Source organism: Falco punctatus (genome assembly GCF_963210335.1).
Source record: "Falco punctatus genome assembly, chromosome: 1".
Taxonomy (NCBI): Eukaryota; Metazoa; Chordata; class Aves; order Falconiformes; family Falconidae; genus Falco; species Falco punctatus.
The window spans coordinates 70,735,705-70,749,328 of record NC_137580.1 but is presented as its reverse complement, the minus strand read 5'-3'; the positions used below and the strand labels follow the sequence as shown (position 1 = coordinate 70,749,328).

At 41.5% G+C, this 13,624-nt stretch overlaps 1 protein-coding gene across 3 annotated transcripts in view; it reads right to left on the bottom strand.

Annotated features, from left to right (window-relative positions):
- The window catches only part of EMCN (endomucin), a 64,025-nt gene that overhangs the window by 16,239 nt on the left and 34,162 nt on the right, over positions 1 to 13,624 (bottom strand). For all 3 annotated transcript variants that reach the window (XR_013924333.1, XM_080368679.1, XM_080368680.1), the window contains exons 5-8: positions 11,442 to 11,558; positions 5,000 to 5,032; positions 1,931 to 1,984; positions 241 to 336 (exon numbers count right to left, since the gene is read on the bottom strand). Coding sequence is in view for 2 of the 3 variants with exons in the window: in XM_080368679.1 (XP_080224805.1) it covers positions 241 to 336; positions 1,931 to 1,984; positions 5,000 to 5,032; positions 11,442 to 11,558 (300 nt within the window). In the remaining variant the exon portion in view is untranslated. The remainder of the gene's footprint in view (positions 1 to 240; positions 337 to 1,930; positions 1,985 to 4,999; positions 5,033 to 11,441; positions 11,559 to 13,624) is intronic.

The following is a 13,624-nucleotide window of genomic DNA, read 5'->3' as shown; positions in this document are numbered from 1 at the left end:
ACAGCATTATGCATTCTCAAAAAATCAGAGAGATTTTTTGCTCCCTCTGTTCTTCCTACTGATTCTGAAAATGAAGTGCTACTTTCCTACTTCAGGCAAAATACTTTGAAATATAAGAAGCTTTCCTATCATAGTGCAACATCTATGGTTGAGGTAATGTAAAAAAAACCCCAGAGATCTTATAATAATAAAAAGCACACTGATCTTTTCCCCCACCTTCAGAGAAAGCAAACCAAATACCTGGAGTTTTCTTCTGGCACATTCTATACAAAGCCACCAGCAAGAATACAGAGAGCGTAATGACTATCAAGGCGATGACAATTGGCAGGATGATGTCTGGAAAAGAGGGACAACATAATTTTTCCTGCTGCCCCTGGCTTACATTGCCTTCATGTACAGGCAGTCACACACACAAAGGCGAGAGGCATCTCCAGCTCTACAACACCAAACATGAGCAGTTCCTCTGGAACAGGGCAACTTGCTGCTCCTGTTACTCCTCCCACACCCACTGAGCCTCAGGCTCACAGCCCTTGTGGAGGGAGGACTTAGACACCTTCCTTCCCCCACCCTTTAGTCCTTCCCTGACACTTGCACTGCCCTGTAGAGCTGGTTTCACCCGTTTTTCTGCAGGAGAGTGAAGTTTTAGCACCTAGCCCACTGGGATCACCATAGTCTTGATCAAAATATGCACAATTCACCCCCAGTGCTGGTGGCCCCCAAAGGTTTTGCGAAACAGTCGTGTTTCAGGAATAAATCTTTGATACATGCAATTTATTTTTTCCTCTTTTTTGAAAACAAGACTCATCTGAAATTCAGCAACTGAAGTGATTATTCTTCTTTTAAAGTTGTACACCCAGAAAGACACTGAGGAGTTACATAATTCAGTAACATTCCCCACAGCAGTTACAACCAGGGATAGAAAATGCAAGATCTCATTTTTAAATGAGGACATTTCTTTCCTTTTATTATTTCCCACCATCTGCCATTTCCTGACAGGTGTTTCCCAGCCAAGAAGCAAAAAGGAAAGAATTATGTAATGAAGAGAAGCTTTCCTGGGGAAATATAAAAGCTCAGCTTCTCCCTATTTGTCTTTTTTTTCTGGCAGCTATCAGCCATATTTAACAGGCTCTCTCTTGCCTGCTGGCCTAAGCCCTGTGTCAGGGGAGGCTGCAGCTGCATTCTTGCAGCCTTCCACAGCATTAGCCATCATGCCCACCCGGTATTTTGAAGTAGCATCTTTGATGGCTCTTGATGCAATTAATATTGAATATTCATATAGATGTGCACGTGCATCGATGGAACTAGAGGAAGAACCTGGAGACTAGTTTGCAGTGGGAAAACATCAAACATATCTTGCTAAGCCAGTACTTCGAGTGGGAATAGCAGATCTGCAGCAACACTCCTGCCCTAGAGATGCATAATACTAAAATAAAATATTAAGAAACATGCCTTATGCAAATATCAAGTGCTTGAAGAGTCTTCAGGAGACTCCCTCCTAGTCCTTGTCTCTCATGACAATATGAACAATATTTTCATATAATACTTTCATAACAATATATTCATAAACTATGTACTCATAATGGTATATGATCAACATTTTCATATGCTTCCTTTTGTCTTCTCTCACAAGAGATGACTCTGTTCACTTCCTCCCCGCCCTGCCCCCTTCCCCCCCCCCCCGTTTATTACTTCAAATCAATCCTTGGGAATAATCATGCTGTTCTCAAATGACAGTGGTGTCACCTTGTTAAGCTGTTTCTCTTTGAGAGGAGTTTTGTAACAGTTAAACCAATTTTTTTATAGAGTCTATGTCTAGTAAGCATAGAAATAAAACTGCCAGCTTCATTTCCCTGCTGCTCCAATCACTCATCAAAAGCCAAACTGATGGACTGAAAACTCAAAAGCGGGACAATAAAGTAGGAATACTCACTAGAATAGTGGATATCACTCCCTGGCACTTTCTTGTTTCCAGGACTGTCAAAAGCTAGATTTGCAAAAGAAATATTGCCTTTCAGGTTAACATGTTATTGCCAGAACTAACATGTCATTGTCAGAAATCCCCAAACACCACCCCCTCCCCAAAATTACCCTCCCAAAACAGCTTTTGTGTCCCCTGTTCTGGAGCGTTTGGTGCTCCACAGGTATAGTTCTTCTCAAAAATACCTGGATGACTTGGCAAGAGAGGTGGAAAAGTTTATCTAGTGTTGCCTAGAAGAAACACACGCTTACAGGTTATAAGCTACAAACTTTTTCACTTTCAGGAGGTTAAGGTACTGTTTGACATTAGGAGAGAACTCTTCACAAGCAAATAAACAAGCAAAAGAGTGAAAGTTAGACCTGCCCCCAAAAGAAGAAAGACCAAAATATTTCACTGCTGATTAAAAAAAAGTGCTATTAGTAGATTAAGAAGTCCAAAGAACTGCAATATTAGTAGCTAGCGATTTTCTTGAGAGTTGAGTGTTATAAAGGGATGTGCATGCTCTCTCTGCCACATTTGGGAACAGCAGTAAGTGTTGGCAGCCTCTGGGGTGTTTTTTAGGGCAGGGTTTAAAGGAATGCATTTCTACCTTCAGGTGCTAATCTGATTTTCTGTCAGGTATCAACAACCCAAAATATTTATTACCTTGTGGCATACAGTCTGTAGAAAAACAATCACTGAACTTCCAGAGAGAAAAAAGATAAAGTAGAAATCGGTGCTGCCCTAGTTACATTATACAGCACACAGGATTGTATTCTGTATTGGGTAGAGGCTTGAGTAGATGTGTGCTTACTGCCGCTGAAGAAGCTGACCAGCTGGAAAAATGTGATGCAAGGCCAAGTGTTCCATTGCTCATTTAAATATCAGAATGGCTCTCAAAGAAAGGTTCCTGAGGAATGTGGTCTCTCAAGCAGGGGTCCTAGCAGAGAGTATAACTCCATATATAAGTAGTTAGAATATGAGAGCAGCCACTGAGGTTTTATTGGAGGCTCTGATCCATTGTTTAGGTATCCACTCATATCTCGTACCTGTATGGATGCACAGTTCCTCTTCCAAAGAACAGAAGAAGGCTCAAATTGATGGGTGGAAGCCATGAAACTGAGTCATTAAAACAAGTTTCCCAGGGTAATTTTGAGACCTAGAATACGATTTTGTTCTCCAAAGACTCTGAATGATATGTCCCTAATTTTACAGAGGCTTTTGTATAGACAGTACTTGTAATTCTAGATCGCTGAATTAAGAGTAACAAACAAGGTTTGATTGTCCTAACCGTGCAGGACTCCCTCTTCCTTGCTGCACTGATTTTAAACTCAAGCTTGCTATTGAGAAATGTTTTGGTGATTGCTTTTTCTCCACTATTCTCCTTTTGTCCATATTCCCATTCTCACAACATACTAGTCTGTTCAGATATGTGAAAGTACATTGTCTACTGGTGCAAGAGGAGAAAAGCAGAGAACAGCCAGGGGCCGGTTTCTCCATAGGTTTGCTGGATATGCCAGTACACTGGATTTTCCAGGTAACTAGGAGCCACATGGTCCTACTTAAAAATTTATTTGGATTGACTGGTAGTGCAAAGGGAAAGATTTGAGAGTGCCGTGTTTTCATTTTTGTTCTGCTCGTGTAGCTGTGTGAATTTTGGATGGATTGTTTAGCTTCTCTGTTTACTTTCCTTCCCTTGCCACCCGCTATCCCCCCCCCCCTTCATTTTTCTAGTTGAAGTCTGAAACCTCCTAGGGAAAAATGATCGTTTACTATGTGCTTGTGTGATGACTAAACAAAACAGCCACAGCCAAGACATTCTGATATTATAGCACAGGAAACAATCATTGTCTGATACCCTTATCTCTGAAAAATCACAGAAAAGAACAACAGAAGTTCTCTCTCCCGTAGTGCCTGTCTGCTGAGGGGTGATAATGTAAGAATGGAAACTGTGAGCCATCATCAAGTGACTGAAATAATTCTTATGAATTCATAACTCCATGTGATTGCTTTAGATTTCCCAGGGAAATGCTACCGCCCTTTTTGCTACTTTACCTGATATACTACATGATATACAGGGCAAGCAGGCAATTATCATGGCAATGAGTTATCCTGGATACTGACTGAAAATGTCAACAGAAACAAATTACACTGAAAAACATGAATGTGTATCCCTGCATTGTGCAGCATTTCCTCAGGAGAAAAACTGAGGATTCCAGTCCTGGTTGTTTTCCTAGTTCTCTGTTAAATGACCAAGATGTGAGTAATGCAGAAAAGAACAATATTTTAACTACTTGAGACCATCAAGAAGAAATAGAATGGCTATAAAGAAGCACTACCGAATGAACAAAATGGATTAAGGAATTAAAACCTCTAACTCAGTTACCCACTTCATTCACTAAAGTTTCTCACAAGCCAGCCCACCCTGTCTAGTTTCTCTGAATCTGGAAAGTGAATCTGGAAGATATTTTCCAGCTATGGAATGTCTGGGATCAGAATACCAGTTCACTGGAGTAATACATCCATCACGGTAACAGGGGAGCAGGTTTTGCTGGCAGCAGCAGCAAGAACTGCAGGGATCAGTAGAGAAGAAACTGTTTCCTGATAAGCCCAGAGAAAGGAAAATGGGACCATACAGGTTCACTAGCACAGGAAACTCTTGCCTTACTCTGGGACCTGCTGCTTCTAAGCACAGGACGAGGAATAAGAGCCACTGACAAGAACAATCTCCTTGGTAAACACTCTATTTATATCAGTTTCCCATTGCAGCACACCAGGCCTGAATTTTTTTTGTGCTCCCACCCTGTTTTCTTTTCAGTATCTGCTAGTCCAACATGGCATTCATCTGAAATCACAGCAAACTTACTCATTGCTACAAGTTGAGCATCACTCCTCTGCTTCTCTGTACTACACTTCAGGTTCATTCTTCCCCCAGAGCCTCCCTGTTCCCTGAAGGTTTCCTTTCCTCAGGCCGCCCCCCTCCCACCCCACGCCAGCCCTTTTCACCAGTGTGCACAGAGCACACTCTTCTGTTGCTCTTACTTTTCGATTCTGTTGAGGAGCTCACGTGAAGGCCTGCAATAAAACAGAAGGAACATGTTCATTAGTATCTGTTTTAGATGTCCAGATCCTTCACAGCATACAAACTGGCAGACTCCAGCAATGTGCTCAGTAACCCCACAAGAAATGCTGCCCCAGAACAGACACACTGACACTGTTCCCAAGCCCAGAAAATCTGAGCTGTGAAAGTCTGCAGACGTCCATTATAAAAGGGAGTAGAATCCAAAGCTCAGCCTATGCTAGCTATTCTGCTCAAAGGAAGAAAATCCCAAATTAATTGATACATTCCTAAAACATTCCTCCTGCCAAAACCAAATAAGTGCCTGGGAGTGAATAGCTGGCATTTAACTGGCAAATAAGTGTTTTAATAAAAGAAACTCAAATGCCTAATTGAGACATGTCTTCAAGTGTCACAAAATCCTTTAAAAATGAATCCTCATTAATTATCTTGGTGCTTTTGGCTAGCAGACTGCCGAGCAGCAGGAGCAAAAGACATTGGTAATGAGGAAGAAATGGACCTTGCAGAGTGCTGTACACCATGCTTACTGGCTCACTACTGTCAGCTTCCCCCAGCCACTTCACAAGTTTTTTGTTAGCTTTTAGTTAGTATGCTGCTGCTTTTGTGCATCTAGATTGTAGCAGGCTTGGAAATTAAGGCAACCATGAATACTTGAGACTTGGAGGCTAACCACAGACAATTCTCCCACAGTGATTTTTATTATGTTGCATTAAATCTCTTCTGTGATCTCTCTAAAGTCAAAGGGAGCTGGACACCTAACTCGTCCATGTCTTCAAGACTATCCACCTGCATGAACAAGCAGCAAAACATTTGTTTGTACAAGACAGACTCTCTTGCCAGGGACAAGTGACTGGCACTCTGCCTGCCTGAGGAGGCCTCTCACACTGGATTACTGGAGCTACCATGGAAAAAAATCCTTCAGGGACTATATCCTCAGCAGCTGCTCATTATTTTAAGGTTAAAATCACAGTGTTTGGTCACCTTTCTCTAGACTGTAGGGCACCAGTAGGGCTTTTAAGCCCCCTCACTGGTTCTTTTCAGGGTTCACTGCTGACACAGCATCTGTGGGGAACATAGTGCATCTGACCCTGCCCTGGGAGCTCCCCAGGAGCATGTGACACACCAACACATCCTCCAGGCTGGGAGACCACAGATGGAGCGGTGTGACAGCTGTAACTCTGGATAGGCATCGAGCCTCTCCCTTGAGTGCCCTGGGCTGCAGTGCTCCTCCTCCAACCGGGATCCCCAGGGAGTACAAATCCACCGTTATGCCCTTGCTGCACTTTCTGCGCTGTGGACTGATGCTTTGTACAAAGACAGCTACTACCACTGGAGCTGTAACAGAAGGGAAGCACATTATTCTACTGCTGTGAATGTACTTTGAAAACAAGAATGGCTGCTCTTGTTTTTCCTCCTCTCTACACCCAATTAAAAATGGATCACTTGAGCCACTGAGGTGCAAATAAAAACTTTGCTAATGATATATCTGACAGAGCTTTAACTGCATTTTGATCACAAATATGCATGAAAAGCACGTTCAGGTTGAAAAGCCAAGTGCTTAGAAGTCAGCAGTTAAGAGCTCTTCTTGAACATACTAAATATTAGTAATGCTAAATACTCTGAAGGTACACAGTTATCTTGCCTTGGCTTCCTAGGGTCCAGAGGAGACTTCTTTCTTAAGCCCTTTATCATCTCCTCAGTCCATCTGCAAAAACCAATGTCACCTTCCTCAGAGAGGATCCCTGTGATGATTCATTAGGCAATGTTTATAGCATGTTTGGGCAACATTCACAACAAAAGCCAAGGAAAAGCTTTCCTGAAGTTAATCATTCGCCTGTCAAAGGAGGTTTGAAATAACACACAGTGCAGAATGCAGCAGGACACATACCTGGCATTAAGGAAACATCCAAATATATGGTTGCTTGTTACCCAAATAATGCCTTTCCTTCAATCTATAAGGAGTGGGATCCCATGGAAAAAATACACCAAACTGTAAAGCCCTGTGTGTGCATATCCTTGGAGAAAGGTAGAAGACCTTGTCAAATCTTACAAATAGGTCACTTCTCTATGAAAGCTCAAACCTTGTCTCCCAAGCCTGAGGAGAGCTGAGCTTTCCTAAGACCCTCACCCCCCACAAGGATTATAACATAATTATACATTTTCCCTTCATTCTCACCAACAAAGTGAACCATCTTGGATCAGATTAGAGCAAAAAAAATAAACAGAAAAAGCATGTAAAGCCAAAGTTCACCCCAAAGACTTAAGGTTTGTCAAAGTTGTATGCAGGTGACAGGCTCTGCAAACAGGAAAGGTTGGGTGACCTGTGGTTCACTACCCATAGGCACAACCCAAACCCACGCTGCTGCCCTGGCCAGACCTCGCCACTTCAGTAAACACAGACAGCAGAAATGATCCCAGGTAGGAAACATGAAAGCAGCCCCCTGTCCTTCCTTCAAGGACTGTCGGAGCCTCCTGAGCTTATGTTATTTTTTAAAAACTTCACACATCTACACACAATAAAACAAGCATCTTTTGCAAAGATACGTCACCCAGATTCAGCTAGAGCATGAAAAATTAAATAGGAAAAATCTCATGCCTTTCTTTTTCTCCCCTTGCTTCCAGTATGCAAGCAAGGTGCCAGCTCACCCTCTGTTCAGAAATTGCTCAGCCCTGCCACACAATGCTGTGCTTATCAGAGATGGTTCAGCAGGTGCTTTCAGTTTGCATTTTCTAAATAACCATCCAGTGCCCTTTTTGGTGATGGGGTCACATGTTCTAAAAAAAAAGAGAAAGGTAGAAGGAAAGGCAGCATTTCACTTGCTAACGTAGTTACTGTAGTTGTTCTAGCTGCCTCTTCAGAGCTTACCACGTCCTCTGGGGCTGTGAGTTAGGGGGCAGATGCTTTGCATAAATAATCTGGGAAGATTTCCAGATTCATCATGAAAAGTGAGGTGTGCAACACTGGGTGTGCTGAATCCTCGTTGTTCAGTAAGGAGGAAAAGGATAAAAAATTTGGCGCGTGACAGTGGTTTGATTTGAAAATACCTGCCTGAGTCAGTTCAGTGCTGGTTAGAAGCTTGACAGATGGAGAAAGAGACCAATAAATAACCTCTCCCCACTCTGTTCTCCAACGACTGCTACCTAAGCAGCCTGGATACCCTGCAGTTTGCTGCTTCTGTTTTTGGAGGGCAGCCACATGAAACTGTGTTCACTGGCAAAACAAATGAATAAATTTGGCTGATTACTCAGAGGGGATACCACAATATAAATCAAAGCAAAATTAAGAACTTCAAAACCCCTCCTTGCCCTGACCATGCTATAGATCTGTAGTTGCGTTAACTGAGGCTTTGCTATATTTTCCATCTCCCAGACACTTTGATTTTTGTGTGTCTCTCTTTGTGAAGAAGATGAAGTTATGGTAGGTAATTTTTACCTAATATCACTATCCAGAGTTCCTACACAGTTTGTGTACAGAAGGAGTCAAACCCTCATTGTCTTACTCATAGAAATTTTTCTTAGGGAGATGCCTCCTGTGAATCAAATGAGTAGGATTTATAATTGGAGGAGTGCAATAAAGATATCAATAGATGCAGCAGGTTGATTCATCTGACACTTTATTATAATAGATCTTCTGATCTTATCACCCTGCTGGGTGAACTTAAGCTCATACTGCTTTACGGATTTTTTGTTGTTTAGGTCACAGAAATAAAAACTACACTACTTGTAGTTTTTCAGATGTAGTTAGACTCTGACTGATCCATTAAATTTCTTATTTTTCATTAATTAAACAAAAGAAGAAAATTAAATATTAAAAAGCAATCATCTGTGGAGGTGGAGAATGAGTAGGAGGTATATTATACGTGCAGCCAGAGTTAAAGTTAAGGAAGCGTATGTGTCAATGGCACGCATGCAGGTTGCTCTCTTTGCTAAAACAGTCTCTATTGCCTTCTTTAGCCTGGGTGAGCACTATGCAGCCCCTCCTCCATGGCTGGTGGTTTCAATCTTCTTTAATACAGCAATACTGTTCTCTGATGTATCTCCAAGTTCTTTCCTAGGCTCTCCCACTCATTTCAGTTGCTCTCCAGCTCACTGTGGCACTCATCCCACACTCTGATCTTTTGATATGGCTGATTGGAAATTCCTCTTCAAAATGTGCTTTTCCCCGCCCTGTTTTTCTACAGCAAGAAAGGAAATTTTCACCAAAATGGCCTTTTTAAAAAAAAATGGACTCAAAACTACACATATTATTTTGCACTGAGGTTAGCCAGCTGAATTATTTTGGTTGAGTACACCAAATAGAAACGTTCTGTTTTGGATCAATCTCACATTAATTTGTCTTCCCCTGAGCTCCCACGCAAAAGCTGTGGCTTGGGTGCCTTCAGCTTGTGATCTCTGCTATCCCCTGTGGGCTGCAACACCAGCACCACTGTGCATACCAGCCGCTGATATGGTGAACAAAAGCTATCCAACCCCTATGTAAGTCCCTGAATGTGAAATTTGAAAGAGCTGGGAAAAAATAAGCTAATGACAAGTGAGAGAGACAGCATTTCTTCTAGTCTCAGCACAGAGTGAAACAACCGGCTTCACACTTGCATTGCTTTAAAAGTTATTAGGGCGTAGCATATGGCTTCCCTTGGCCCTGAGAGATTGCGTATAAGAGAAAAAAGCTGTTTAGAGGGAATCAAACAATTTTTTCTTAAAGTCTTTAACATAGAGAACAAGGGCGCAAGGGTGGCTGAAAGGTGCATTCATTCAGTAAGCTACTTAAGTCATCAGGGTGAGTAATGGGATTTCTTGTGTATTTAAGCTGCAAGAAAGAAGCAAGGAGCTGGTGCTGTGAGGAGACAGGAAAGGTGTAAATGTGGAAATCATGGTTACAGGAAGAAGCGATTTTGAAATGGCAGATTTATGGGAACTCAAAGTACTGGCTATGCCAAGCATCTAGACTCACTCCCCCTGGATAGATGGGGCCTTTATTTCTCAGCCAGGCAATTGCAGTACTGGCATCTCAGGTAGTCCCTGAGTTCAGGAACACTTATTGGTTTTACAGCAAGGTGAGCTGAGTAAGATGATGACTTTCACAAACAGTCCCAAGGAAAGTTGTAAAACTTTCTGGGTAAATGTCAGATGTAAAATGTAACTGCACAAACAATGCAATAGGTAATTCAATGTGTGATCCATAGCCAAATATATGTTACAATTTCATTTCAACCTGGAGAATTTACCTGCGTGAGGGAACCTTTCAACTAAAAACATGGTAATTTACTGTTTTATTGCAGTATACCAATGGTACATTTTCCATACCATGCATGTGTCTGCCAAAAGACACCAAACCTAACAGGATAATCAGGTAACTACAAGATCACAATATATACATTAAGGAGCATAGGCTTATTGAAATAATTGCAAAGAATCCTCTCTAAATTAGTGGCCTTGGATTAAAAATGAAAAAATCCCAGCTTCCTTAGACAGCTTATTATCATATCTTTTTGCATGCTTCTAAGCATTTCAGTGCATACTGAGCATGTGATATTACACCACTTTTATATCCAATCTTACCCTCTATGAGAAAGAAATCACAGTACACATGCGTGCTTATCTCCCACAAACACAATCCAGAGGTTGTAAAAAGTCTTGTATCACTTGGGGGATGTTACACATTAATAATAATTGGGATACGCAAACAAAATCTGTGTCCTTATTGGATTTACACATGAGTAGCTGAAAGAAAGTACTGAGTTAAGTGAAGGCTCAAGAGACCTTAAAAAAACCCTGAATAAGTGATTCTTCAAAGTCTAGGAAATTTAAGCCAGTTAGAAGCATAAGAAATTATCAGTCATACGATCTGGCATCTACATTCACCACAGTGTGTCTTAGTGGATAAACACACAAAAACACACCCAGAAAAACAATAAAAGCAGACTGGAGTTGGGAAGGATTAATATCTTTTTGACCTTGTATGTGACCATGTTGTATTTTGAACAATATCATTTAATTGGTAATATGCATTAACTTGCCCTCCAGATTTATTAAAAACTGTAAAAATTATAGCTGTTTTCTCCTTTGTCTCCTTTGCTTTGCAGCCAGAGGATTTATCTTGATGACCTCCTCTGGCGGTCTATGCTACACAATGACCACATACAGCATATATAAAGATTGCTATTATCTTTTGTAATTTATGTCTTCCTGTAATGATATTGAGTATCCCAACTGAATGTTTTGAAATTCACCCATCACTCATTATAACTTCATAGCTAGATGACACAGACACAGTGTACCCTGCATGAATAAGGAGGTGGCCCTCCTTACAGAACAATGCACAACAAATGAAAAAGAGATTTGAAACTATTTGCATCTTTTTAACTGTTTGTATAAGAAAACAGAGTGTATGTTTTCAAGACTTACTTGAGGTTCCAGGAGCAGAAGTGGTTTTTTGCAGAGAGATTGTAAAAGACGTTGTCATAGTAGTTGAAGCACCCAAACTCTCATTTTGTGCCAATGGTGTTCCACTTGCCTGTGTAGCTGGAAATAAGACAGATGTTCAGGTTAGATACACCTGCGTAAGCATTGTATTAGATCTTAGACCATCCCTCAGACAAATGCTTCCACCATCATAGAAGAGACTTAAGGCCAGAAAGCACTACAACTTCTGGTAACTGCTTGACAAGCAATGAACCATCCCGATGGAGTTGTTACTGCTGGCATAGTCAAGGCATCTTTAAAGAACATCTTAGCACCAGAAACAGCCTCACATCTGGGCCAGCAGACAGCCTAGAGCTTTGATTTGGGAGCCCAAAATAACTAGACAGTCTTGCACCAACCGCAACATGAGCAGAAGAGAAGCTAGCCTACTGCCCTCTATCTTTAACCTTCATTAAAAAAAAAAAGGCAGCATGTTTCAGCCACAACTGTCACATAACGTGATATCATAAAAAGTTTTAGGGATTGTAAATAAGCGCAGAGTTAATTACTTCGTTCTGTGCTGTTAAGGCCTAGGAAATAATATATCCCTGAAAATTAACATATGAAAAATGAAAGTGTCTTATTTCTGCTCTCTCACAGTCAATAGAGAATCAAGGCCACCTGTGTCACAAGATTTGCAGCCTAAGTTGAGTCCAAGACGATGGTGCAGGGCACCACCTGAGCCCGTGGAACTGAAGGTCACCAAATGACAAGAAAGAATTTCAGTTGTTCCAGCATAGCTGATAGTTGTTCCAGCACAGCTGATAATTCCTACGTCTACACTCAAACCTCAGCATAACAACAGGCAGGACAGTGCCTACTGAATAAAACATACGGGTGCCCAAGAGTAACCTTATGCTTCCTTTCTGATATAAATCAGAGATGTGACTGAGCTGTAAACTACTTGCAGTGCCTCTTCATATGAGTTTCAAACACTGGAACATAACAACTTTAAGACGTTTTAGTCAAACGAGTGCAACAACATTCACACACAACATGTGAATCTTGAGGAATGCTTCATCCCATGTTTTATGCAGAAATTCTGATTACCAGATTGGCCCCTCAAAGAACCCTTTTCTTATGAAAAAAACCCCAACACCCAAAGTTCCATGTTCTACCACCACACACCTTTAACTTGGCCCTTCCCTTCCCCTCTGGTTTATTAAGTGCAATACCTTGGAGAGGCAAGCTTCAAAAATCAACAAGCTAAGAAAGAGTGAGCTGAAGCCACTGGACTCAGGGGATTCATACAGCTTTGGGAACTGAGAGGAGCTGGACAGCCAGGGATGGTAACTTTGAAGATCAAGACATAGAAGGAAACTGTACTGAAAAATATGCAGCAAACCAAGCTTTAATGCCTAAAACTTTCACTGGGATTCTAGTGATGAGAACCGTAATTTCATTGTCAACTCCCTCCAGAAACCTCAATGTTGTACCCCTTCATTATGCAAGCCTAATCTGCAGTAGAAATAAGTGTAAAAGGCCCCTTTACCTCACTTTTTACAATGGTATAATGCAGAGATCTGAGAACTTTAGTAATCCCTGCATTGTCATAGAAGCCTTGCATGAATCTTTAAAAGCAAACTTTTCCCACTTTTCTTTCTTACTGTGATTGCTTTAGACTCAAATTTTAAGTGCTGAATTTGAATCTGAGATTATTTTAAAAAAAGGTAAGAAATCCAAAGAACCTCTCTCTCCCTTTAACATGCATGGGCTTGTAACAGCAACAGCAAATGTCTTTTGGCTCCCTGATAAGTTAGTAAAAGCTTGCATGGGACAATGAAAAGTAAGGCCAGAATAACAGTAAGCCTTCATGTGCAGAGGCATTTGAACACACACTTTGTGAACACTGCAAAACAATCAGGCGTGTGGGAGAGCTGAGGAGGGAGGCAGCCAGTCGCCTTGCAACCCTATGGAGAGCTGTTTTCCCATGAGGATCACACGTTCCAGACGTCCTATTAGTCCTGGCAGCAGCTCAGCCCTGGGTGCTCCTCTTGTGTTTGGGAGCTGCAAGAACAGATCGTTCTCAGGAACACGGGCTGTGCACTGGATATGCTTCCGTGGGGGATCAGGAGGGATGATAGCATTTCCATTTAATTTTTTTTTTAATTCAGCCTGGGTGAGAT